This window comes from Oncorhynchus keta, chromosome 11 (assembly GCF_023373465.1).
Source record: "Oncorhynchus keta strain PuntledgeMale-10-30-2019 chromosome 11, Oket_V2, whole genome shotgun sequence".
Taxonomy (NCBI): Eukaryota; Metazoa; Chordata; class Actinopteri; order Salmoniformes; family Salmonidae; genus Oncorhynchus; species Oncorhynchus keta.
This window is the reverse complement of record NC_068431.1, coordinates 15,557,974-15,584,629: the sequence shown is the minus strand read 5'-3', so window position 1 is coordinate 15,584,629 and position 26,656 is coordinate 15,557,974. Positions and strand designations below refer to the sequence as shown.

Here is a 26,656-nt window from a genome sequence, read left to right as displayed (position 1 = left end):
CTCCAAAATCACCATAAAAACGCCAGACTACGGTTTGCAACTGCACATTGGGACAAAGATTGTACTTTTTGGCCATAATGACCATCGTTATGTTTAGAAGAAAAAGGGGGATGCTTACAAGCCAAAGAACACCATCCCAACCGTGAAGCACGGGGCTGGCAGCATCATGTTGTGGGGGTGTTTTGCTGCAGGAGGGACTGGTGGACTTCACAAAATAAATGGCATCATGAGGGAAGAAAATTATGTGGATATATTGAAGCAACATCTCAAGACATCCGTCAGGAAGTTAAAGCTTGGTCTCAAATGGGTCTTCCAAATGGACAATGACCCAAGCATACTTCCAAAGTTGTGGCAAAATGGCTCAAGGACAACAAAGTCAAGGTATTGGAGTGGCCATAACAAAGCCCTGACCTCAATCCTATAGAACATTTCTGGGCAGAACTGAAAAAGCATGTGCAAGCAAGGAGGCCTACAAACCTGTCTCAGTTACACCAGCTCTGTCAGGAGGAATGGGCCAACGTTCACCCAACTTACGTTTGACCCAAGTTAAACAATTTAAAGGCAATGCTACCAAATACTAATTGAGTGTATGTAAACTTCTGACCCACTGGGAATGTGATGAAAGAAACAAAAGCTGAAATAAATCATTCTAGACATACACTACCGGTCACAAGTTTTAGAGCTCATACTCAGAGTGAGTTTCTTTATTTTTACTATTTTCTACATTGTACATCTACAACACATATGGAATCATGTAGTAACCCAAAAAATGTTAAACAAATCAAAGTATTTTATATTTGAGATTCTTCAAATTGCCACCCTTTGCATTGATGACAGCTTTGCACACTCTTGGCATTCTCTCAACCAGCTTCACCTGGAATGCTATTCCAACAGTCTTGAAGGAGTTCCCACTTGTTGGCTGCTTTTCCTTAACTCTGCGGTCTGACTCATCCCAAACCATCTCAAATTGGTTGGGATTGGGGGATTGTGGAGGCCAGGTCATCTGATATAGCACTCCATCACTCTCCTTCTTGGTCAAATAGCCCTTACACAGCCTAGAGGTATGTTTTGTTGTCATTGTCCTGTTGAAAGACAAATGATAGTCCCACTAACCACAAACCAGATGGGATGGCGTATTGCTACAGAATGCTGTGGTAGCCATGCTGGTTAAGTGTGCCTTGAATTCTAGATAAATCAGACAGTGTCACCAGCAAAGCACCGCCACACCATAACAACTCCTCCTCCATGCTTTAAGGTGGGAAATACACATGCAGAGATCATTCATTCACCCACACCGCATCTCACAAAGACACGGCAGTTGGAAGCAAAAGTCTCACATTTGGACTCCAGATTTCCACTGGTCTAATGTCCATTGCTTCTTGGCCCAAGCAAGTCTTTAGTAGTGGTTTCTTTACAGCAATTTGAATATGAAGGCCTGATTCACACAGTCTCCTCTGAACAGTTGATGTTGAGATGTGTCTGTTACTTGAACTCTGTGAAACAATTATTTGGGCTGCAATTCTGAAGCTGGTAACTCTAATGAACTTACCCTATGCAGCAGGGACTTCCATTCCTTTTGCGGTCCTCATGAGAGCCAGTTCATCATAGTGCTTGATGTTTTTTTTGCGACTGCACTTGAAGAAACTTTGAACGTCCTGAAATGTTCCGTATTGACTGACCTTCATGTCTTAAATGATGGACTGTCGTTTCTCTTTGTTTATTTTAGCTGTTCTTACCATAATATGGACTTTGGCCTTTTACCAAATAGGGCTATCTTATGTATACCCCCCCCTACCAAAACAACTAATTGGCTCAAATGGATTAAGGAAAGAAATTCCACAAATTAACTTTAAGAAGGCACACCTGTTAATTGAAATGCATTCCAGGTGATTACCTCATGAAACTGGTTGAGAGAATTCCAAGAGTGTGCAAAGCTGTCATCAAGGCAAAGGGTGGCTATTTGAAAAATCTCAAATCTCAAATATATTTTGATTCATTTAACACTTTTTTGGTTACTACATGATTCCATATGTGTTATTTCATAGTTTTGATGTCTACACTATTATTCTACAACGTAGAAAATAGTAAAAATAAAGAAAAACCCTTGAATGAGTAGTTGTTCTAAAACTTTTGACCGGATATTCGTGATATTTGTTTAGTCTAAATTACACTAACTTAGAGTGGCATGGAAATCCGATGACATTGCTAAAGTAGGCAAATCATTTGTCGTAAACATCTTTGCCATATTATGATGTAGCCATATTGACAAGAGATGTAAATATTTATTTTACTAGCGAAGTTCATCAAAAATAGCTAGCAATGCTAATGTTAGCTAGGTAAAATACTGTGGTCCCCTCAAAGAAACTAACTACCTGCAATTTTACATATTTTGACATGGGGCAGAGAAAAATGTGCAGTTTTATTGCTAATCTCATGTTATTCTACACATTTTGCCATGAGGCTGAGAGAACATTTAGCATTTTAAAGCTAACTAAAGCTAAAATGTAGGTGTGTTGACTGTGAAAATGGCACTGGATTATGATACATCTTGTTTGCTAAATTAACAAATGAAACATTCAGTGGCATATGCCTCACTGCAGTCATATTTGTGGCTTGTTGGGGTGGCTTTCAGTTAGTTATTTTTGTCAAAACCATCCTGTGATAGTGAATATCATTCCAGGTAATCTGTTGTATTTCTTCAAGTCTGACATTTGAATATTTTTTTTCTAAATCTGATTGGGTGGGCCTTGCTAACGAGTGGCCAGTCCACCCCTGTTTGTTTATCTTACGTAAACAAGAAACACACTGTCGTCAGCAGTGACTTACATGAAGTCTGAACTGGAGTCTGTGTGTATTCCAGTAAAAGAAGAACTTACATATTTAGGCATAACCATTACAAAGGATCAGAAGTCTAGAGGCTTACTAAATTTTAACCCTCTTATTAAAATAACCCAGAAGAAACTAAATCAATGGCTACAGAGGGACTTATCTTTAAAAGGTAGAGTCCTAATAACCAAGGCTGAAGGTATCTCTAGACTAACATATGGTGCTCTATCTTTATATCTTGACCGTAAAATAAGCAAGGAGATAGACTAGATGCTTTTCAACTTTCTTTGGAGAAACCGTACCCATTACATTAGGAAAACTGTTGTAATGAAAACTTATGAGAATGGTGGACTGAATTTTCTGTATTTTACTACTTTAAATAATACTTTCAAGATCAATTGGATAAAACAATTCCTAAGAAGACCCACTTCTATCTGGAATTTTATTCCTCATCATGTCTTCTCTACTTTTGGTGGCCTTAACTTCATGTTGTTTTGCAATTATAATATTGACAAAGTTCCAGTGAAACTTTCTGCTTTTCATCGGCAGGTTTTCTTGTCATGGTCCTTAATTTATAAACACAATTTTTCTCCACACAGATATTATATATGGAATAATCGGGATATATTGTATAAAAATACCTCTCTGTTTTTAGAATATTGGTTCAGAAATAATATCCTATTGGTGAGCCAACTGGTAAATGCAGAGGGTCTTTTACTCAGTTATAAAGAATTCTTATCACTTTACAAGGTCCCTGTAACACCTAAAGATTTTGCAATTGTTTTAGATGCCATTCCCTCAGGTGTTGCTATGTTATTCAGGAACATGTCAAGACCTGACCCTCAGAGCCTACCTTCTATTGACCCTGTTGACTCATCAGTAGGAAAGATTTGTTTCTCTTTTGGTCCATTCAACAACAGAGCGATACGATCCTTGTTTCAGCAGGATGTTGTATCTATACCTTATGTCATGCCTTATTGGAATGGATTTATTGATAATATCTGTTGGAAAAAAGTTTGGATGTTGCCACAAACATACCTACTTGTTAACAAAATTAAGGAAGTTTCCTTTAAAATTATTCATAAATATTATCCTGCCAACCACTATATGAAGAAGTTTAAGGAAAACATCAACTCAAATTGCTCCTTTTGTAATGACCACCCAGAAACAGTTGTGCATCTTTTTTGGCATTGTATGCATGTAAGAAAACTGTGGCAAGACATCAGTAGGTTTATAATTAAACACATTTATGAAGATTTTACACTATTGTGGAGAGATGTACTGTTTGGATTCTTTACATACAATAGAAATAAGCGGAATCATTTTTATGTAATTAATTTCATTATTCTTTTGGCCAAATTTCATATACACAAATGTAAATTTACAAACAGAAAACCACATTTTCGTATCCTACAAAAATAAATTGAACTGTATTTTAAGACGGTTAAATGCTCTACTAACAAAAAAGCCGTTAGAATTGTAAGTATATGCATGTCCCTTAAGGTCCTTGTGTAATTGTAATGTGATATTGTACCCCCTAGCTCGATTGTCCATTGATGTAATCTATGTATGCTTGTGTTCCCTCATGTGCTTTATGTATTGATTTGTTGTTAATAAAAAAATAATAATAATTTTTAAAAAAGGGGGAAAAAAAAAAAATGGAGTCTGTGACACAACTCTGTATCAACTGGAGAGTCAAGACTGCCCCTGTCGTTGACTTGAATAACTACACCATTTCCCGGAAAAGCGCGACTCGACTTCAATTTATTCTGAAGGGTTTGCCTGGATTTTGGCTGTTTGATGCTTTGCGGGACATAATTGCATCGATAACAGAAAATGCATAGGCCACTCACCCAATAGTGCAATCTTATTATCTAATTATGTGTATTTATTTAGGACAATTGGCGGGAATACATGTGGAATGATTACTTCACTGAGCCAATATATTGTAAATTGATACGTCATGATCATGCTACATGCAGGATCATTACATTTACATTTAAGTCATTTAGCAGACGCTCTTATCCAGAGCGACTTACAAATTGGTGCATACACCTTATGACATCCTGCAATATATTCGTTTATTGGCTATGCTCAAGACTTCCTCGTCACACCTTATCTCTCACAACAGCATGATTTCTCGGAAATCATGTTGCCTGAAGTTTGAGCGCGCCTGTATGTGCAGTTCTGCCTCAGCGCAGATGCGGACTGCTGCCCAAACTGTCGCCCCCACCAATGAAGAGTGTGCATGATACTATATTGGGGAAATCCCACCCACTTTATATAAAAACCAGTTTCCTTCAGTAGATTGTACACACTGTAAAGGAAGACCTGGGTGGATATAAACGTTCCAAGGAATCACAGAGGAATAACTTCCCGCTCCATCTTCACAAAAGGAAATACTTGCTTTTAGGCTCAATTACAAATCACCGGGATTAAGCAACATCATATTGTAGCTGTAAGTGGTTTTATTTTATTATTGCATGCACTGGGCTACGTGGAAACGTTGTGTTTGTGCGAGTGCTCTTTGTACATATTTATAGCAGATATACTTGTAATTTATAGTATATGCTATTTTCTATTCAATTGACTGGGATTTGTTTTTCCATGTGTGCAGCAGCGTGTGTTTTGTCATTGGGCACATATATTCCACACATTGACAGATCTTATTTACGCTTGACACGAAGCTAGAAGCAAAGTGGCGTGCGCGGTGCGCTCATTTGTGAATTTAACGAGACATGGAACAATGCAGTTATAATTAATGCAGTTTTTCAGTAGTATATTTATGACATTTCAAGAGTTCTAGTTAAAATATAAAGTTGCAAGTTTTAGTGGGTCAAGGTTGCAACACTAATTTAGAGGCACTGTAATGGATTGGTCAAAATATGCATGCGCTTGTTCAGTGCACGATTAAAGTGTGCGTGGTTGAATAAGTCTGTTCGTTCTTTTCAAGAGCTATAGAACCCGCTCCCTTTAACCTCGAATGCAACATAAATAGCGATATAGCATCAGTGGCGGAAAAAGTACCCAAATGTCATACTTGACTAAAAGTAAAGAGACCTTAATAGAAAATGACCAAGTAAAGAGTTACCCAATAAAATACTACTTGAGTAGTATCAAAAGTACAAGTATAAATCATTTCAAATTCCTTATAAACCATATGGCACCATTATATTGTTTTTTATTTATTTATGAATAGCCACTCCAACACTCATTCGCATCTTTACAAACGTGTTTAGCAAGTCCGCCAGATCAGAGACATATCCTGTGCTGCTAAGCGATCAAAATGTAAACACAGAAAATGTATGGAGTAAAAAGTATATTATTTCCTTTAGAGATATAGTAAAGTAAAAGTTAAGAAAAATATATATATAAATAGTAAAGATACACCAAAATAACTACTTAAGTACTACTTTAAAGTATTTTTACTCAAGTACTTTATACCACTGTATAGTATAACCGTGCATCTGCTTGAATAAAATAATTAGAACACTTTAAAATAATGTCAATGTAGTCCTAAAATGCACATGATAGACATACTAGTAGGACTGCTGTCTTTCACTGATTTGCACATATTTCCCAAGTAATTTGCCAGTTGTTGGCAATGGTCATAGTAGCTACATCACACTTCCTGGTAATGAACTTCACTGAGCGCACTAAACATCTGCACTAACTGAGCAGGGTAGTGGGTGGGAGTGACGTGCTTGTAAATCTACCCCAAATGCCATGTGCCTAAAACTAAGTTTATCTCTTCTCCTTGATCTCCCAGGAACCATGCCTGTGTCTAGGATGAGAATGAGGCCTTGGCTGGAGGATAAGATTGAGTCCAACTCCATCAGTGGATTGGTGTGGGTGGACAAGGTAAGACTTTCCTGCTCGTCAAACTCATCTAATGATTTTTCCTTTATCTACAAAGACACTGTCATTGTATGAAGAGAGCTCAGTCGAGGTATTGACGTCACACAACATATTTAGTACTATTTAGTACAATTTGTAAGTCGCTCTGGATAAGAGCGTCTGCTAAATGACTTAAATGTAAATGTAAATGTACTATTATCCATGAACAGGACTACTCGTCATTGTAAATAAGAATTTGTTCTTAACTGACTTGCCTAGTTAAATAAAGGTTAAACAAAGAAATTAAAAAATAAATAACCACTAAGCATGTACAGGAGACGCTGGGGTGAGAGATAGGGGGCACTAATTTGAAACCCATTTCTTTGTGGTTTTGTCCAGGACAAGAAGATATTCTCCATCCCATGGAAGCATGCTGCACGTCATGGATGGGACCTGAACAGGGATGCCTGTCTATTCAAGCAATGGGCCATGCACACAGGTGAGCAAATTACACATACGTAGACTACCTGTGTGGAATAGCCCCTCTTATAATAATGGATTTTTGCTAGATGAACAATATGCACTTCAGCACCTTAGGGTTTTTCAATCTACTTTCTGCATCGTAATAACAATGATATTTACTTGTCTGTTGATGCAGGGAAATTCATACAAGGCGAGACTACACCAGACCCTAAGACATGGAAGGCTAATTTCCGCTGTGCAATGAACTCCCTTCCTGACATCAAGGAGGTGAAAGACAAGAGCATCAACAGAGGGTCAGGAGCGGTGCGTGTTTACAAAATGCTGAACGTCAGCACAAAGCCAAATAACAAGAGGTCAAAAGCAAAGGATGCAAAGAAAAATGACAAGGTTATATTACTTTTTAACTGCAACAATCTTTAGAATCTCTTTATCATCACTTGTAGTACTGTTTTCCCTCTGCTGAATAAAGAGTGGTGCATGTATATTTAGCTGGCTGTATTCAGACCAGTGACAACAGAGATGAATATTACAATCTTATTTAATGTTTTGCTGTTTTCTCCTCTAGGGGTTAAAGATCAAGACAGAGGAAATGGACAACAGTGCAACCCATTGCCTCAAGGATCGCAACATCAACACACACCTCCAGGAGGACAGAAAGATACAGGAGAACAAAGTCGACAGCTCAGACAACCTAGGGGAGACCATCACAGCAGCGTCATATCTTGGTGGCTCTGTCAATGACCCTGATGTTCCAGACTTTATCACCTCTGTGGAAATAGGACCAGACAGCATCAACTACTACTCGTCTTTCCAAGTGTCACCGGATCACTCCACAGGTAAGATTAAGCTTGCTGGATGCTTGGGTTTGATTCAACTATGTGTGTGAGTGTGGGCTGCAAATGTAATTGAGGTTTGCGCAATGCTCATGTCAATTTTCCTTCAACTTTACAGACTATGAAGATTTCAACGAAGAAACACTTATTGAGGTAAGTTTGTCTCTACCAGTACATGTTCAGTGTGCTTTTTTCATTATCAGGAATACCCACGTTTACCAGGTATTCTGCATTGAATACAACAAATTCTAACACAGTTAAACCAAGCAAAAATGCAACCAGGCTCATCCCCTGTGTTTTGCTCTTTCAGATTGCACAGCATTGGGAGCAATTGGAGCAATTGGAGCTGCCAGGCAGTGTAAACAGCAAGGGGTTCCTGAGCAATGAAGTAGCTACAGTAGAGTCATACAACACTGCAGAGTCTAACCACAGTCCAGAGAGCCAATGGAGTGATAACTCAGGTAAATGATGCTAGAGGGAATCTGACTGTTTGTTATACTGTAGTATTCAACAGCGGGGTTTCATCATGTCTGCATGTATTGTCTTTGTGAAACATTTGCTAGTCAAAATGAAAGACTACAACAGGAAAATAAAACTGATGGAATCCAAGGACCTTTAGAAACATATTTGAGAAAAAAAATGTATGTGTGTCAGACGATTGAGGAACGTATTTCAGTCAATAGAATTTCCTTCTCATATTTATAAGGTGTGAAACATAATAATGCATGTAAGGTAAACAGATGGCAGAGATAAGCGCTGAATGATTACACCGGAGCCTAAGTTTCAGTTTTTTTTCTTCATTACATCAAAATCCTCTAACAAGACTGCTCTCAACATTGCACAACATAGAGGAAATCTGTAAATTCATTCAGCTGTGCTTCTCTTGCATCACTGACCAGCTTTGTTTTGTTTGCCATATAGGGTCGGAAATAGAGCTGCGGTTATACACAGAACTGAGCCCAGGCCTGCCAATGGCTGAAGATCTCGTCTCTTACGCCGACCATTGGGCTCTGAACAACACACTGAACAACAACACGACCAGTTATCTCCAACAGATCTCTTGCCCACTTTGAGCCATGCCTGGATTTCCTGGCCACTGTAAGCCCTGCCTACTCTTTCCCAGACACTGTTCAGAAACAAAAGACTTCACTCTGACTCTACAGTCTAAAATACTTCTTTATTTCGTGACCTCTGAACCTTAAGCTACACCATCTTTGCCATTTGACCTCTGCTGTTCTGTGACAGTTGGTGGATCTCTGAAGTGATATAGCATTTTTGACAGGAAGTTTTTAACCAAGTGTCATGCTCTACTGTGTTTCTAGTCTTTGTTAAATCATTGTGCTCATAGCTGTATTGATGATTTACAAGATCCATAGTTGATATGAGGGCACCTATCCCGTTGCCAGCTCAACACAGAAACTCTCCACAGAAACTCTCCACTTGGGTGGGCAAAACTATATCAGTTTTTTCTGTTTTACTGTGAAAATAAAATCCGTTATTTACACTTGTATATAGCTGTATATTCCAGGACAATAATCATTCATAACAAACTATGGCGAAAAAAATGTCTGTTCATTTGGTGAAAAGTCTTAAAGATGTACTGTTTTGTGTATTGAATCTGTAAATACTGTATTTGTATTGAATATTTGTGTTGTGGTTTGTTTTATACAAAATAAATAAAATACCAACTTATTTTGTAGTGCATATGGATATAGTATAGTATAATATACTTATTATCTAATACTTCTTATATCTGCCATGACAAAGTGGACAGACTTTTAGGGATGTTTTGATGAGCCTGTATGACCTGATTCGTTAGTTTGCTGTCTAAGAGACATGGGGAGCTGCAGTACTGCAGTGACAACAGCTTGGTGCGAGGTTATAGTAACAGTGTAATAATCGTAAAATCAATCCAATACATATGAAATAATATTTTCTTGGAAACAGTTTTAAAGGGAGTCTCTTAGTGGCATTCATAAAAGTGACAGGGCTTTTATCTGAGCATGAAAGGGTTTATTTTAATGGTGACGGTCACTTAACACAGCATTGTGTGTAAATCACATGATTAATTCTAGCTGTTGTAAACTACTTCCATAAATACATTAGAGAGGAATTTCATTATCAGCCTCAAGCCTATAAAACACTGTTGAATACTGCTGCACATTTTTCATGTCAAGTTTGTTACATTCCTTGGAAACGGGTCAAACTGCTTTGACAACTGCAATGTAAAAAGTAATTGCCTAACTTAAAGAAATTGAGTAGTGTCTACTCAAACATCTCCAACGGTCAGTAGAACTCAAATCACAAAAGTGGTCCTAACTCATACTGTATGTCAATAAGATTTCTTATTACTTCATGTTTGAGTACTGTTAACAAATATTAGGTTATTGAGAAACTATAACTATATTTGTGTTCTGCTAATCCAAAGTTCTTGAAGTTTATTTAACATTTTAAAGTCAAATGTTTTTTATATGTTTTTCTTACTTGTTTTGCTGTTTTATGCCTTTACTTAAAATTATAAAGTAGTATTCACACGTATTGATATTTGAGTAAAAACACTTGATTCATCTGTGTTTGTGCTGATATAGAATTATTAGGTTTTTGCAAGTTATGAATACTTAATAGCACCACGTACCTATGTTTTTAGAGGATTGTGGGTAATTAAAAATGTGTAGACTTAATGATACTTTTTCACAATGTTGTATGCATACTTGAAGAAAGAAAATTATATTTCTAAGATAGTATTACACATTTTGCTGTGCTATGAGGTGTAATTGATCATGATGAACAGATATCAAAACCATCTGGCAAATTGATGTTCAACAATGAGACAAGCCATTACCACAATCAACAAAGTTATAGTCACCACTCTTAATAACAGGGGTTAATGCTTACAGTTCTACCTCCAGTTACTGTTAGAGGAATGACCAATGTGCTCAACAATGCCTCCTAAGGTGGGATAAAATTAGATATTGTCAAATACATTAAACAACATTAAACATTAAGACACGACCACTGATAATTATAAATCAAAACTAATTAAACTTCAAAAAATATATATTGACGTAGAAGGGACCCTGCATTTTTATGTTCACTAAAAAAATACATTGTTATAGTTCAGAATACTTCATGCAATTTAGTGTCAAAAAGTTAATAGTATTTACACCTTAAAAAGATAACCATATGGGTGGGGATGTCACTTTATTACTTTAAGTATTGAACACTGCTGTCACGAATACCACCGAAGGTGGCTCTCCTTCCTGTTCGGGTGGCGCTCGGCGGTCGTCGTCGCCGGTCTATTAGCTGCCACTGATCCCTTTTTCCTTTTCGTTTGTTTTTGTCTAATTGTTTTCACCTGTTCCTTGTTGGGGTTTTGGGATGGGTGTTATTTAAGTTCGTTTTGCCCGCTGGTGTTTGTGCGGGTTTGTTGGTTTGTTACGTTTGGTGATGTATCGTGTTTGTTTTGGGTTTTCGCTGTCCAGTGTTTGAAACTAGGTTTTGGGTTTGTTTAGCGCCAGTGTTTTAGGGCATTCACCCATGTTTGGACCTGTTACGTTTTGAAGGACATTAAATTGTTTTTCCCGTTCACTTCGCCCTCTGCATTTGACTCCTCATTCCTCACTCACCCGACGTTACAGAATCCCGCAACACCAGATGGAGTCAGCAGGAGCAGCGACCACCCCTCTCCTCACGATGGAGGAGAGAGTCCTTCATCATACGTCCATCCTCCATCGCATCGGATCAGCAATGGATCAAATGATGGAGAGGATGGACCGTTGGGAGAGGAGTGGTCTCCCTACTACCCCACCTACCCTCCCACCAGCAACTCTACCATCTCTTCCAGCGGGATCTGGTGCCAGCGCTCTGCGCATCACGCCTCCAAGGGAGTACGATGGAGCGGCGGCGGGGTGCCAGGGATTTCTGCTACAACTAGAGCTCTACCTGGCCACCGTTCGGTCTGCTCCCTCGGACGAGGAGAGCGTGAGTGTCCTCGTCTCCTGCCTGACGGGTAGGGCCCTGGAGTGGGCCATCGCCGTCTGGAACGGGCCCGACTCAGCGAGGGGCGACTACCTGGAGTTCACCCGCCGGGTGAGAGGTTGTTCCATCTCCGCCAGGGGACGAGGAGTGCGGACGACTTCGCGCTGGTGAGAGGTTGTTCCATCTCCGCCAGGGGACGAGGAGTGCACAGGACTTTGCGCTGGATTTCCGGACTTTGGCCGCTGGAGCTGGGTGGAACGACAGGGCCCTGATAGACCATTACAGGTGTAGCCTAAGAGAGGACGTCCGCAGGGAGCTGGCTTGTCGGGACACTACGCTTAGCTTGGATGAGCTGATCGACATGTCTATCCGGCTAGACCATCTGCTGGCTGCTCGCGGACGTTCTGAAAGGGTCCTATCAGTTCCACCACCTGCCCCCCGTTCCCATCCCGATGGAGCTAGGAGGGTCTGCGTCTAGGGAGACCGGAGAAGGAGGCTCCTCCTGTACCCATTGTGGCCGGAGAGGGCACACTTCCAGTCGGTGCTGGAGGAGTCCTTCTGGGAGTCGAGAGGGCAGGCGGAACACTCCTCGGTCACCCCAGGTGAGTCAGCACCACACTCTCCCAGAGCTTCCTGTTGGACACATGTTTTTGTTAATCTGTTTCCTTAAATTTTTCCCTTCTCTCCAGCATAAGGCACTAGTTGATTCAGGCGCAGCGGGGAATTTTATAGATCGTGGACTCGCTCAGAGGTTGAGGATTCCGTTAGACACCCCCTTCCCCGTGCACTCCTTAGATAGTCAACCGTTAGGGTCAGGGCTGGTCAGGGAGGCCACAATTCTTCTGGAGATGATTACACAGGGGGATCATAAGGAACGGATTAGTCTGTTCCTTATCGATTCACCTGCATTTCCGGTGGTACTGGGGATTCCATGGCTGGCTATTCACAATCCTAAAATTTTGTGGAGACAGGGAGCTCTCCAGGGGTGGTCTGATGAGTGTTCAGGCAGGTGTTTAGTAGTGTCCATCGTTGCGACAACGGTGGAAACCTGGTCTGAACTCTCCACCGTTGTCGCACCGATGGAAACTCCTAAACACCTGTGCATTCCTGCTGAGCTTGCCGATTTGGCTATCACCTTCAGTAAGAAGAAGGTGACCCTATTACCACCCCATCGACAGGGTGATTGTGTGATAAACCTCCAGGTAAACGCTGCACTCCCCAGGAGTCACGTGTATCCATTGTCCCAGGAGGAGACGTTGGCTATGGAGACATATGTCACGGAGGCTCTGGGACAGGGGTACATTCGGCCTTCCATGTCACCCGTCTCCTCAAGTTTATTTTTCGTGAAGAAAAAGGAGGGTGGTTTGCGTCCGTGTATTGATTATCGAGGTCTAAATTCCATCACTCTGGGTTTTAGTTACCCACTACCTCTCATCGCTACAGCGGTGGAATCATTTCACGGGGCGTGATTTTTCACGAAACTGGACCTCAGGAGCGCGTATAATCTGGTGTGTATTCGGGAGGGAGATGAGTGGAAAACCGCATTTAGTACCACATCTGGCCATTATGAGTACCTCTTCATGCCGTACGGGTTAAAGAATGCTCCAGCCATCTTTCAATCCTTCGTTGATGAGATTCTCAGAGACCTGCACGGACAGGGTGTAGTGGTGTATATTGAGGACATCTTGATCTACTCCACTACACGCGCCGAGCATGTGTCTCTGGTGCGCAAGGTTCTTGGGCGACTGCTGGAGCATGACCTTTATGTGAAGGCAGAGAAATGTGAATTTTCCAAACGAGCCGTTTCCTTCCTGGGTTATTGCATTTCCACCTCGGGGGAGGTAATGGAGGGTGACCGTGTCAAGGCCGTGCGTCATTGGCCGACTCCCACCACGGTAAAGGAGGTGCAGCGGTTCTTAGGGTTTGCCAATTACTACCGGAGGTTTATCTGGGGCTTTGGCCAGGTGGCGGCCCCTTTTACCTCACTGCTGAAGGGGGGGCCGGTGCGTTTGCAGTGGTCAGCAGAGGTGGACGGAGCGTTCGGTCATTTGAAGGCGCTGTTCACCGACGCGCCAGTGTTCGCGCATCCGGACCCTTCTTTTGCATTAATAGTTGAAGTGGACGCAGCCAAGGCTGGGGTTGGAGCTGTGCTCTCCCAGCGCTCGGGTACGCCACCGAAGCTCCGCCCTGTGCTTTTTTCCCAAAGAAGCTCGGGCCAGCGGAGCGGAATTATCATGTGGGGGATAGGGAGTTGTTGGCCATGGTTAAGGCTCTGAAGGTGTGGAGACACTGGCTTGAGGGGGCTAAGCACCATTTTGTCATCTGGACTGACCACCGTAACCTTGAGTATATCAGCTAGGAGACTGAATCCTCGTCAGGCAAGGTGGGCCATGTATTTCACCCAATTTCGTAATACAATCTCGTATCGACCAGGTTCCCTCAATACTAAGGCCGACGCGCTGTCCCACCTATACGACACTGATGACCGGTCCATCGATCCTACTCCCATCATTCCGGCTGCCAAGCTGGTAGCACCGGTAGTATGGGAGGTGGACACGGACATCGAGCGGGCACTAAGGGAGGAACCTGCGCCTCCACAGTGCCCGGAGGGTAGTAGGTACGTGCCGCTTGCTGTTCGTGATCACATAGTCTATCCTCATCAGGTCACCCGGGTATTTTGAGGACGGTGCAAAGTCTTAGAGGGAAGTACTGGTGGCCTACCATGGTGAGAGACGTGCGATTCTATGTCTCCTCCTCTTCGGCATGTGCTCAGAGTAAGGCTCAGAGTAAGGCTCCTAGGCATTTGCCACGAGGGAAATTACAACCCCTGCCCGTCCCACAATGGCCGTGGTCCCATCTATCGGTGGATTTTCTTACGGATCTTCCCCTGTCTCAGGGGAACACGACGATCCTGGTCGTTGTGGATCGGTTCTCTATGTCCTGCCGTCTTATCCCGTTGCCCGGTCTTCCTACAGCCCTGCAGACTGCGGAGGCACTATTCCACCCATGTCTTTCGGCACTACGGGGTGCCCGAGGATATCGTTTCTGATCGGGGTCCCCATTTTACGTCCAGAGTATGGAAGGCGTTTATGGAGAGGCTCGGGTTCTCGGTCAGCCTGACCTCGGGTTATCACCCGGAGAGTAATGGGCAGGTGGAGAGAGTGAACCAGGAGGTGGGTAGGTTTCTGTGGTCGTATTGCCAGGACCGGCCAGGGGAGTGGGCGAGATACATCCCCTGCGCAGAAATGGCCCAGAACTCACTAAGCCACTCCTCTACCAACATGTCACCGTTTGAGTGCATGTTGGGGTACCAGCCGGTTCTGGCATCCAGCACCTCTGGAGGAGAGGTGCTGGGTCACGGTGGGGGATATATTGGATCCCACTATACTAAGGGAGTTCCGTCGCCTCCATCCGGATCGCCCTGTGCCTCGCCCAACGGGTCGTCCCCGAGGCCGGTGACAGCCAGCTGCGGTGAGCCGCGCGTCAGGGGGGGTACTGTCACGAATACCACCGAAGGTGGCTCTCCTTCCTGCTCAGGTAGCGCTCGGCAGTCGTCATCGCCGGGCTATTAGCTGCCACCAATCCCTTTTTCCTTTTCGTTTGTTTTTGTCTAATTGTTTTCACCTGTTCCTTGTTAGGGTTTTGGGATGGGTGTTATTTAAGTAGGGCGGCAGCGTAGCCTAGTGGTTAGAGCGTTGGACTAGTAACCGGAAGGTTGCGAGTTCAAACCCCCCGAGCTGACAAGTTACAAATCTGTCGTTCTGCCCTTGAACAGGCAGTTAACCCACTGTTCCCAGGCCGTCATTGAAAATAAGAATATGTTCTTAACTGACTTGCCTGGTTAAATAAAGGTAAAATAAAATAAAATAAATAAAAGTTAGTTTTGCCCGCTGGTGTTTGTGCGGGCTTGTTGGTTTGTTACGTTTGGTGATGTATCGTGTTTGTTTTGGGTTTTCGCTGTCCAGTGTTTGTAACTAGGTTTTGGGTTTGTTTAGCGCCAGTGTTTTAGGGCATTCACCCATGTTTGGATCTGTTACCTTTTGAAGGACATTAAAGCGTTTTTCCCGTTCACTTCGCTCTCTACATTTGACTCCTCACTCATCACTCACCCGGACGTTACAACTGCAACACTTTGAGTTGGGTTACTCAAATGGTTCTAGGCAACGGGAGTCCACCACAAAACAAAAGTGTTAGTTGAACTAATTACTTTTTACAGTGTGCTGTCCACGGCGGCTTCATTTGGGTATTTTGCTGAGTCTTATTTATCCATACCAACATAAGCAATTTTTCCTCATGTGAGTTTTAGCCACAGACGGATATTATAATTCCTCTTTGGCTGATGAACAGACCCAAACCAGGCCTTACTCAATAGGTTTTGTGTTAGTCCATCTATAGTTATTCTAATTTCCTATTTAGGTAGTTTGTCAAATTCTCGCAGATAAACATTTTACTGGCCATTGTACTATTTTAAACCCAGTTGTTCTACATCGTAATATACTGATGCTGAAAGAACTGTGCAGAATTGTAGGATTGTTCGGTTTGCCTAGCCGAGTTCGACTAGACGCCAGCATTTTAAAACAGTCCCGCAACGCCTGCAGTGTCTAAAGACATCCCCCAAACAAAAACGGACTCATTCTGAGAGTAAGTGCACGCACACCTGGTAAGTAGTCGCTTATAGATAAATGTCGGCCGGCAGACTTATATTGCAGTAAAGTTGAAGGGCTCTGGCTAATATTAGATAGATGGATGAAGTACAAAGCTAATGTTAAACAGAGCCTACCTCAGCTGGAGCAAAACATTGGCTACTAACTTCTTATAATACTGTAATGACCTGACTAGATCATAAAATAACAATTGTCCAGACAGAGGATTGAGTTGACGAATTTACGGTTTATTAACCCAACTTCTCACAGGCTACTGTTTGGCCGTAGCCCACCCCAAATAAATGAAGGATACCCTATAAAACAACCGTGACCTTCGCTTGTGAAGGCCAGACTTAAGAGAGAGAACAATGGTTAAACCTGGTCTGAACTTCAAATGCTCCATCCCCCTGCCCAACCCCCCTCCACGCCACTCCGCCAACCACCTGGAAGCCCGGCTCCAGAACACTCCAGGCATTCCCGTGATTGGCAGATAGCAGGTTGATTGGCATGTCGGACCCCGCGAACACTGGGTACTGGTAAGTACAACACAACCAACTAATAACCTAACACATAACACACAGCTGTCTGTGTGGGTCACTACAATACATTTGCTTTAGAGGGAAAGCTACTGAGACAGTGATTAATAATTTATTCAACTTAACTTTTCAATGAATCTCAAAGCACAAAATTACAAGTAATTTAGAAAAACAACATAAGGGGATGGACAGTTACTAGAAAGTTCATGACTTGAGTGGTCATCTGAGGGAGGTGGTCTAACAGGGGGAGAGTCTGGAGGCAGGCAGTGCGGTCTCATCAACGTGTCTCGCCGTTCCTGGCTTTTCCGTAGTAGAACTGTCAGATTATGTTTTAGTTTAGCCACAAAGGTCCATGGACTTAGTAGGGAGCTAGCTAGCCACTCATTCACCACTACCAAAACGAAGCACCCATTGGATGCTGCTACGGTAATTATGTGGCCCCAGAAAGCACACCACATTTCAATGTTAAATCAAGCACAGCCTTGTAACTTTGACCTCCCTACGATCGTCATTATTGCACACCTCTGCCATATTGCTTTCTGCTTCTTTCCATCCTCAACACATAGACACTGTTGGCATTGAAATCAAAACAGGTAAATAGCTAGCTAGCCAAACAAACACATTCCTTGCCAGCTTGTCTTAACGCTGTGGTGGATTCTGATTAAAGTACATTCATTAGATAGATTAATTGGTAATTCTTTAAAACAAAGTGTTGGTTAAAAAACATGCCATAAGATAACTAATTACCTCAATATTTACAAAATGTACAGGAGCTCTCTGCTTAGGCTGCTGCTAGGGCGCCATGGCAACTGCAGAACAGTGATGATGCGCTCAGGGGTGAGGCTGAGGAAGGCTGCAAAAGCTCGCCAGTTTGTAGTCCTAATATCCGGAAATAAATTACCTCTTGTTCATTCAACCATACCTATGGGAAAAGAATAGGGTTTGGGAATAAACGCTCAAAATAAGGTCTGAGGTTGACACAGATTTAGGAAATTGTATACATGTTGTTCTATGAGATAATAGCAGTCAGTTAACATGACCTTTTTGAATTATGATGGTTTTATGTGATGTGTTTTTTATTTGAAAATATATTCACAAAAAGTGGCATTAGCTGATGTAGTTTCTCATAGAACAAATGTATAAGATCTCCTAAACTTGTTTATCACATATGTTATTTTCTGCGTTTATCCATAAACCCTCCAAAAACTGTGTTTATTTTCCTTATAGGCTTTGCCCAACGAGCAATGGCTGAGTTAGTGCCTAGAAAAAGATGCCATTACCATTTCTCTCTATGCATGCAGGAAGCAGAGGAGACAGAGAGAAAGGAAGCAAGCAGAGAGGTTAGCACAGTGGTTCCCAAACTTGGGCCGTCTACAGTTACAACAGCCACAAAGTCATAATTCTTGATAAAACCTGCTTATTTCTACAATTTGTCTTCATAAAATCAGATTTTAAACCAACTGTAACCACACTGCTAACCTTATGCCTAACCCTTACCATAACCCTAACCTTAACCACACTGCTGACCTTATGCCTAACCCTTACCTTAAATTAAGACCAAAAAGCTCTTGTTTTCATGAACCAATTTTTACGTTGTGGCTGTGGTAACTGGTGATAACCCCAAACTTGGACTCGGGGCACCATGTGGGGTCTTCTGAGAAAATCTGTACTAATTTCATCAAACAAGTTAGGAACTTTTAAAAATAAGGTATGTTTCAATATGAACATCTCATTTTAATGTAGGCCTGTCTTCCCTATATTAAAATGAAAAAAAATGAAAACAATACAGTTCTAAAAATGTAATACGTTTTCGTTTATATCGGTGGTCGATCGCCTACTGGAGTTTACAGTTTACCCATTACCCATCTTTTACCACTACATCACTGATATTAATACAGCATCGTAAGTAATATTCTAAGAATTCATGTGAATGTGATAATACAATCATCTGTGTGCTCCATTGATGTCTGTTTGGGCGAGACTTAATTACTAATGCTTAGGAATACAAATGTGAATGCTATGTGATTTAAGAAAATATCTATCTATCACTAGGATGCTATCGAGCAAACTGATGCTGGTAGTCAGTTTCACCTATTAGGTACAGATAAACAGTATGTTAACAGTACCCTACCAGAAGATGTATTCTCAGGCATAAAAGTAAGCGCCTTTTATGTTTTTGAGAAGATATATACCACTTTAAAAAGGTGCTGATGTATTGCTTCTGAACAAGCAGCAGCTTAAAATGAGTTGTTTTGATGGTTGTGAAAAGAGCTCAGTAACACTACCCCAACACAGCACAGCAGGGTAACTTCCCTTAACACAAGAAAATAGACAAATTATTTTTGGTATTCCCCTAACATTCAGGCCTCATTAACCATCATGGTTGTACATCCTGACTCTTCACCAAGGGTGTGTTATGCAGTAACTCTGGTTTTCTGCAAACATTACCCACAGTGAAAATAAGTTATCTATGACTGCCCAGCCCACTCATTCAAAAACACAACATATAGTCGTTATTGGGATTTAAACATATACAGTTTCTTCAGAAACTAGTCACACCCTTTTACTTTTTCCACATTTTGTTGTGTTACAGCCTGAATTTAAATTGAATTCAATTGAGATGTTTTGTCACTGGCCAACACACAATATAGCATAATGTCAAAGTGGAATGATTTCAATTTTTTAAACATGGATTAAAAGTTGAAATGTCTTAAGTCGATAAGTATTCAACCCATTTGTTATGGCAAGCCTCAGTAAATTCAGGAGTAAAAATGTGCTTAGCAAGTCACATATGTTGCATGGACTCACTCTATGTGCAATTATAGTTGAACATGGTTTTTTGAATGACCTCATCTCTGTACCACACACACAATTATCTGTAAGGTTCCTCAGTTGAGCATTCAATTTCAAACATATTCAACCTCAAAGACCAGGGAGGTTTTCCAATGCCTCACAAAGAAGCGCACCTACTGGTAGATGGGTAAAAATAAAATACATTAAATATCCATTTGAGCATGGTGAAGTTATTATTTACACTTTGGATGGTGTATCAATACACCCAGTCACTACAAAGATACAGGCCTCCTTCCTAACTCAGTTTTCTCCGGAGAGGTAGGAAACTGCTCAGGGATTTCACCATGAGGCCAATGGTGACATTAACAAAGTTACGGAGTTTAATGCCTGTGATAGGAGAAAACTGAAGATGGCTCAAGAGTATTGTAGTTATTACACAATTGATAGAGCGAAAAAAAGGAAGCCTGTACAGAATAAAAATATTGTCACGTGTGCTCCCTCTCCAGCTTCTAGGTCACCAGGCTGCTCGTTATGGCACACACCTGTCACCATCGTTACGTGCATAATGACACTCACCTGGACTACATCACCACCTTGATTACCTGCCCTATATATGTCACTCCCTTTGGTTTTGTCATGTTCTGACCTTTTATTTCCTTTGTTTTGTCTTTATTTAGTATGGTCAGGGTGTGAGTTGGGGTGGGCAGTCTGTTTTTCTATGTTGGTTTTTGTGTTCAGCCTCGTATGGTTCTCAGAAGCAGGTGTCGTTAGTTGTCTCTGATTGAGAATCATTCTTAGGTAGTCTGGGTTTCACTGTTGGTTTGTGGGTGTTTGTTTCCGTGTGAGTGTTTGTCGCCACACGGTACTGTTTCGGTTTTCGTTTTCATCACTTCGTTTATTGTTTTGTATTTCAGTGTTCAGTTAGTTTTTAAAATAAATCATCATGAACACTCACCACGCTGCATCTTGGTCCGATCCTTACTCCTCTTCAGAGGAAATCTGCCGTTACAGAAACACCCACCACAAAAGGACCAAGCGGCGTGGTAACGGGCGGCAGCAGCAGCAGCAGCGAACACAAGACTCATGGACTTGGGAGGAGAATATGGACGGTAAAGGACCCTGGGCACAGCCAGGGGAATATCGCCGTCCCAAGGCAGAGCTGGAGGCAGCGAAGGCAGAGAGGCGCTGGTATGAGGAGGCAGCGCGGCTGGAAGTCTGAGAGGCAGCCCCAAACATTTCTTGGGGGAGGCACACAGGGAGTATGGTGAAGCCAGGTAGGAGACCTGTGCCAACTTCCCGTGCTTACCGGAGAGAGAGAGGCATCGTGTTATACGGTGGAGCACACAGTCTCCCCAGTGCATGTGTATTGCCCGGTGCGGTACATTCCAGCTCCTCGTATCGGCCGGGCTAGAGTGGGCATCGAGCCAGGTGCCATGAAGCCGGCTTTAGGCATCTGGTCTCCAGTATGTCTCCTTGGGCCGGCATACATGGCACCAGCCTTACGCATGGTGTCCCCGGTTCGCCAGCACAGCCCAGTGCGGGCTATTCCACCTCGCCGCACTGGCAGGGCGACCGGGAGCATTCAACCAGGTAAGGTTGGGCAGGCTCGGTGCTCAAGAGCTCCAGTGCGCCTGCACGGTCCGGTCTATCCAGTGCCAACTCCAGCACCAGCCCTCCGGTGTCAGCCCCCCCGCACCAGGCTGTCTCTCCGTCATCTGCCTACAGGTGCTCCTGCCTGTCCAGCGCTGCCAGAGCCTTCCTCCTGTCCTGAGCTGCTAGAGTCTCCCGTCTGTCCTGAGCTGCTAGAGTCTCCCGTCTGTCCTGAGCTGCTAGAGCCGCCAGTCTGTCCAGAGCCGTCAGTCAGCCAGGAGCTGCCAGAGCCGTCAGTCAGCCAGGAGCTGCCAGAGGTGGTACCAGTCCGGTACCACCTGTGCCGGCTCCACGCACTAGGCCTTCAGTGCGCCTTCCCAGTCCGGTATGACCTGTGTCTCCCCCCTGCACTCTCCCTGAAGTGAGTGACACCAGTCCGGTGCCACCTGTACCGGCTCCACGCACTAGGCCTCCAGTGCGTATTCACAGTCCAGAGCTTCCGGCGATGGTCCCCGGTCTGGAACCTCCTGCGGCCGTTCCCGGTCCGGAACCTCCTGCGACATCCCCGGTCTGGAACCCCCTGCGATGGTCCGGAACCCCCTGCCACGGTCCAGAACCTCCTGCGGCGGTCGACGGTCCGGAGCTTCCAGGTACGGTGTCCAGTCCCGCTCCAAGGTCGGAGTCTTCCTCTGCGCCGGTGTCCAGTCCAGCTCCAAGGTCGGAGTCTTCCTCTGCGCTGGTGTCCAGTCCAAGCATGGCGTCCGGTCCAGTCCAGCTCCATTGCAGGAGCCTTCCTCTGCGCCGGTGTCCAGTCCAAGCACGGCATCCAGTTCCATGGCAGGAGCAATCATCTACGCTGGTGTCCAGTCCAGACACGGCGTTGTGTCCCGCTCCTAGGCCAGAGCCTTCCTCAGCGCCTGTGACCAGTCCAGGCAAGGCGACCAGCCCAGCACCAAGTCCGGAGCTCTTCTCTGCGCCGATGCCCAGTACGGGCACGTCGTTCAGCCCGGCGCCATGGTCGGTTCCGGGGTCTGGGGGGGCCACGACCCACACCGGAGCGGCCACCGACACTAATCACCCCCCCTACCCTCCCCATTTGGTTTCAGGTTTTGCGGCCGGAGTCCGCACCTTTGGACGCGCTACATTACAATTTGCCTCATGTAGCGCGACACATCTCCTTCGCATCAAGTTGATCAGGCTTTTGATTGTGGCCAGTGGAATGTTGTCCAACTGCTCTTCAATAGCTATGTGAAGTTGCTGGATATTGGTGGAAACTGGAACAAGCTGTCATACACTTCGATACAGAGGATCCCAAACATACTCAATGGGTGACATGTCTGGTGAGTATGCAAGCCATGGAAGAACTGGGACATATTAAGCTTCCAGGAACTGTGTACAGATCCTTGTTACGTTTTATATTTGTGTTAAGTGGACACACCTACTCATTCCAGGGTTTTTCTTTATTTTTTACTATTTTCTACACTAGAATAATAGTGAAGACATAAACGATGAAATAACACATATGGAATCATGTAGTAATAAAAAAGTGTTAAACAAATGTTATTTTATATTTGAGATTCTTCAAAGTAGCCACCCTTTTCCTTGATGACAGCTTTGCACACTCTTCAATCAGCTTCAAGTTCAGACTCTGGCTGGGCCAGCTCTGGAGCAGGTTTTCATCAAGGATTGCAATGTACTTTGTTCTGTTCATCTTTCACTCGATCCTGAATAGTCTCCCATTCTCTGCCGCTGAAAAACATCCCCACAGCATGATGCTGCCACCACCATGCTTCACCGTAGGGATGGTGCCAGGTTTCCTCCAGACGTGACGGTCTTAATACTTATGTAAATAAGGTATTTATTTTTATTTTTAATACATTTGCAAAAAAATTCTTAACCTGTTTTTGCTTTGTCATTATGGGGTGTTGTGTGTAAATTGCTGGAGGATATTTTTTATTTAATACATTTTAGAATACAGGTGTAATGTAACAAAATGTGGAAAAAGTCTGAATACTTTCTAAAGGCAGTGTATATAGTACACAAAGTAAATTACTGGTCAAGATCCAAATATTTGTCTCGGCGTTGATCAAAGCTCAGTAAGCTTTGATCTGACAGTTGTAATTGCGCCTGCCTCTTTGTGAAGGAGTGAAATCATGAACTGTGGTTTGATCGTTATGTTTGCCTGCGTGGGCTACTAAGTTCTCATAATAACTATGCTTTACAGAGAGAAGGCTACTGAGACAGACAGTGCTGTGACGCTCAGTGTTGAGGCTGCAATGCATGCAGGAGGAAGCAGTGGAGACAGAGAGAAAAAGGAAGCATGTATAACAGTATAGCTTCCGTTCCTCTCCTCGCCCCTACCTGAGCTCGAACCAGGAACCCTCTGCACACATCGACAACAGCCACCCTTGAAGCATCGTTACCCATCGCTCCACAAAAGCCAAGGCTCTTGCAGAGCAAGGGGAACAACTACAACTACTCAAGGTCTCAGAGCAAGTGACGTCACCGATTTGAAACGCTATTAGCGCGCTTTCCGCTAACTAGCTAGCCATTTCACATCGGTTACACATGCAGAGAGAGAGGTTAGTACAGTGGTTCCCAATTTGAGTTGTCACTAGTTACCACAGCCACAAAGTCATAATTATTGATAACATTTCCACAATCTCTTATTAAAATCTGATTTTACATCAAACCCTGAACCTTGACTACACTGCTAACCGTATGCCTAACCCTCAATGAAGACCAATATTTTTTTTATTGTTGCCAAATTTGACTTTGTGGCTGTGTTAACTAGTGACAGCCCCAAACTTGGGGTCTCTTCAGAAAATATGTACTAATCTTATCAAGTGAGGAGTTAAAACAAAGAAGATATGCTTCAAGGCTTAACTTCCCTATAGGCCTACATTAAAATGCAATCAAAATGCAAACAATACAGTTCTAAAAATGTCATATGTTTTCGTTTACAGTTGAAGTCGGAAGTCGGAAGTTTGCGTACACTTTGGTTGGAGTCATTAAAACTCGGTTTTCAAATACTCCACAAATGTCTTGTTAAACAAACAATAATTTTGGCAAGTCGGTTAGGACATCTACTTTGTGCATGACACAAGTCATTTTTCCATCAATTGTTTTGCAGACAGATTATTTCACTTATTCACTGTATCACAATTCCAGTGGGTTAGAAATGTACATACACTAGGTTGACAGTGCCTTTAACAGCTTGGAAAATTCCAGAAAATAATGTAATGGCTTTATAAGCTTCTGATAGGCTTATTGACATACTTTGAGTCAATTGGAGGTGTACCTATGGATGTATTTCAATGCCTGCCTTCAAACTCAGTGCCTCTTTGCTTGACATCATAGGGAAACATTTACAAATCAGCCAAGACCTCACAATAAATTTTAGACCTCCACAAGTCTGGTTCATCCTTGAGAGCAATTTCAAAATGCCTGAAGGTACCACGTTCATCTGTACAAACAGTAGTACACAAGTATAAACACCATGGGACCACGCAGCCATCATAACGATCAGGAAAGAGACGTGTTCTGTCTCCTAGAGATGAACGTACTTTGATGCGAAAAGTGCAAATCAATTTTGGAACAACAGCAAAGGAACTTATGAAGATTCTGGAGGAAACGGGTACAAAAGTATCTATATCCATAGTAACACTAGTCCTATATCGACATAACCTAAAAGGGCGCTCAGCAAGCAAGAAGCCAAAATCACCATTAAAAAAAAATCCAGACTACAGTTTGCAACTGCCCATGGGGACAAAGGTAGTACTTTTTGGAGAAATGTCCTCTGGTCTGATGAAACAAAAATAGAAATGTTTGGCCATAATGACCATTGTTATGTATGGAGAAAAGGCGGAGGCTTGCAAGCCGACGAACACCCTCCCAACCGTGAAGCACGGGGGTGGCAGCATCAAGTTGTGGGGGTGCTTTGCTGCTTTGCTGCAGGAGGGACTGGTGCATTTCACAAAATAGATGGCATCATGTGGAAGGAAATTATGTGGATATATTGAAGCAACATCTCAAGACATCAGTCAGGAAGTTAAAGCTTAGTCGCAAATAGGTCTTCAAAATGGACAATGACCCCAAGCATACTTTCAAAGTTGTGGCAAAATGGCTTAATGACAACAAAGTCAAGGTATTGGAGTCACAAAGCCCTGACCTCAATCCTATAGAATCTTTTTGGGCAGAACTGAAAAGGCATGTGTGAGCAAGGAGGCCTTACAAACCTGACTCTGTTACAACAGCTCTGTCAGGAGGAATGGGCCAAAATTCACCAAACTTACTGTGGGAAGCCTGTGGAAGGCTACCCGAAATGTTTGACCCAAGTTAAACAATTTAAACGCAATGCTACCAATTACTAATTGAGGGTATGTAAAGTTCTGACCCACTGGGAATATGATGAAATAAATAAAAGCTGAAATAAATGATTCTCTCTACTATTATTCTGACATTTCACTTTCTTACAATAAAGTGGTGATCTTAACTGACCTATGACATTGAATTTTTACTAGGATTAAATGTCAGGAATTGTGAGAAACTGAGATTAAATGTATTTGGCTACGGTGTATGTAAACTTCAGACTTCAACTGTATATTGGTGGTTGTTCATCTTATCTCGATTGCCCACTGTAGTTTATACATTTATCCACTACATCACTGTAGTGTGTGTGTTACGAATGACGATGAAAGGATCGGACCAAGGTGCAGCACGTTAGGCGTACATTTTAATTTATTAAAAGAACACAGAAAAAACAAATACAAAACGAAACGTCTAGTAGGGCTAAACAGCACAGTACCAAAAACAAGATCCCACAAACTACAGGTGGAAAAAGGCTGCCTAAGTATGATCTCCAATCAGAGACAACTATAGACAGCTGCCTCTGATTGGGAACCATACCCGGCCAACAAAGAAATAGAAAACAGATGGCCCACCCTAGTCACACCTTGACCTAACCAAATAGAGAATTAAAACGGTCTCTAAGGTCAAGGCGTGACAGTCCTCAAAGGGTCGGACTCCGGCCGCAAACCTGAACCCATAGGGGAGGGTCCGGTGGGCAGCTACCCTCGGTGGCGGCTCCGGTGCGGGACACATATCCCTCTCCGCTCGTGGCTCCGCCAACTTCGGT

At 43.0% G+C, this 26,656-nt stretch overlaps 1 protein-coding gene across 2 annotated transcripts; it reads left to right on the top strand.

Moving 5' to 3' along the window:
• The first annotated feature begins 5,119 nt into the window (after positions 1-5,119).
• On the top strand, positions 5,120-9,671 carry LOC118389821 (interferon regulatory factor 1). Of its 2 annotated transcripts, XM_035779688.2 has the most exons (8): positions 5,120-5,284; positions 6,596-6,687; positions 7,063-7,162; positions 7,322-7,533; positions 7,712-7,982; positions 8,098-8,132; positions 8,290-8,440; positions 8,901-9,671. In XM_035779688.2, exons 2-8 carry the CDS (start codon positions 6,601-6,603, stop codon positions 9,050-9,052), a joined length of 1,008 nt encoding a protein of 335 aa, XP_035635581.1. In that variant the 5' UTR covers positions 5,120-5,284; positions 6,596-6,600; the 3' UTR covers positions 9,053-9,671. The 2 variants fall into 2 exon arrangements, with proteins under 2 accessions (XP_035635581.1, XP_035635582.1); XM_035779689.2 differs by lacking the exon at positions 8,290-8,440 and having other exon boundaries at positions 8,901-9,012.
• The last annotated feature ends 16,985 nt before the right edge of the window (positions 9,672-26,656 follow it).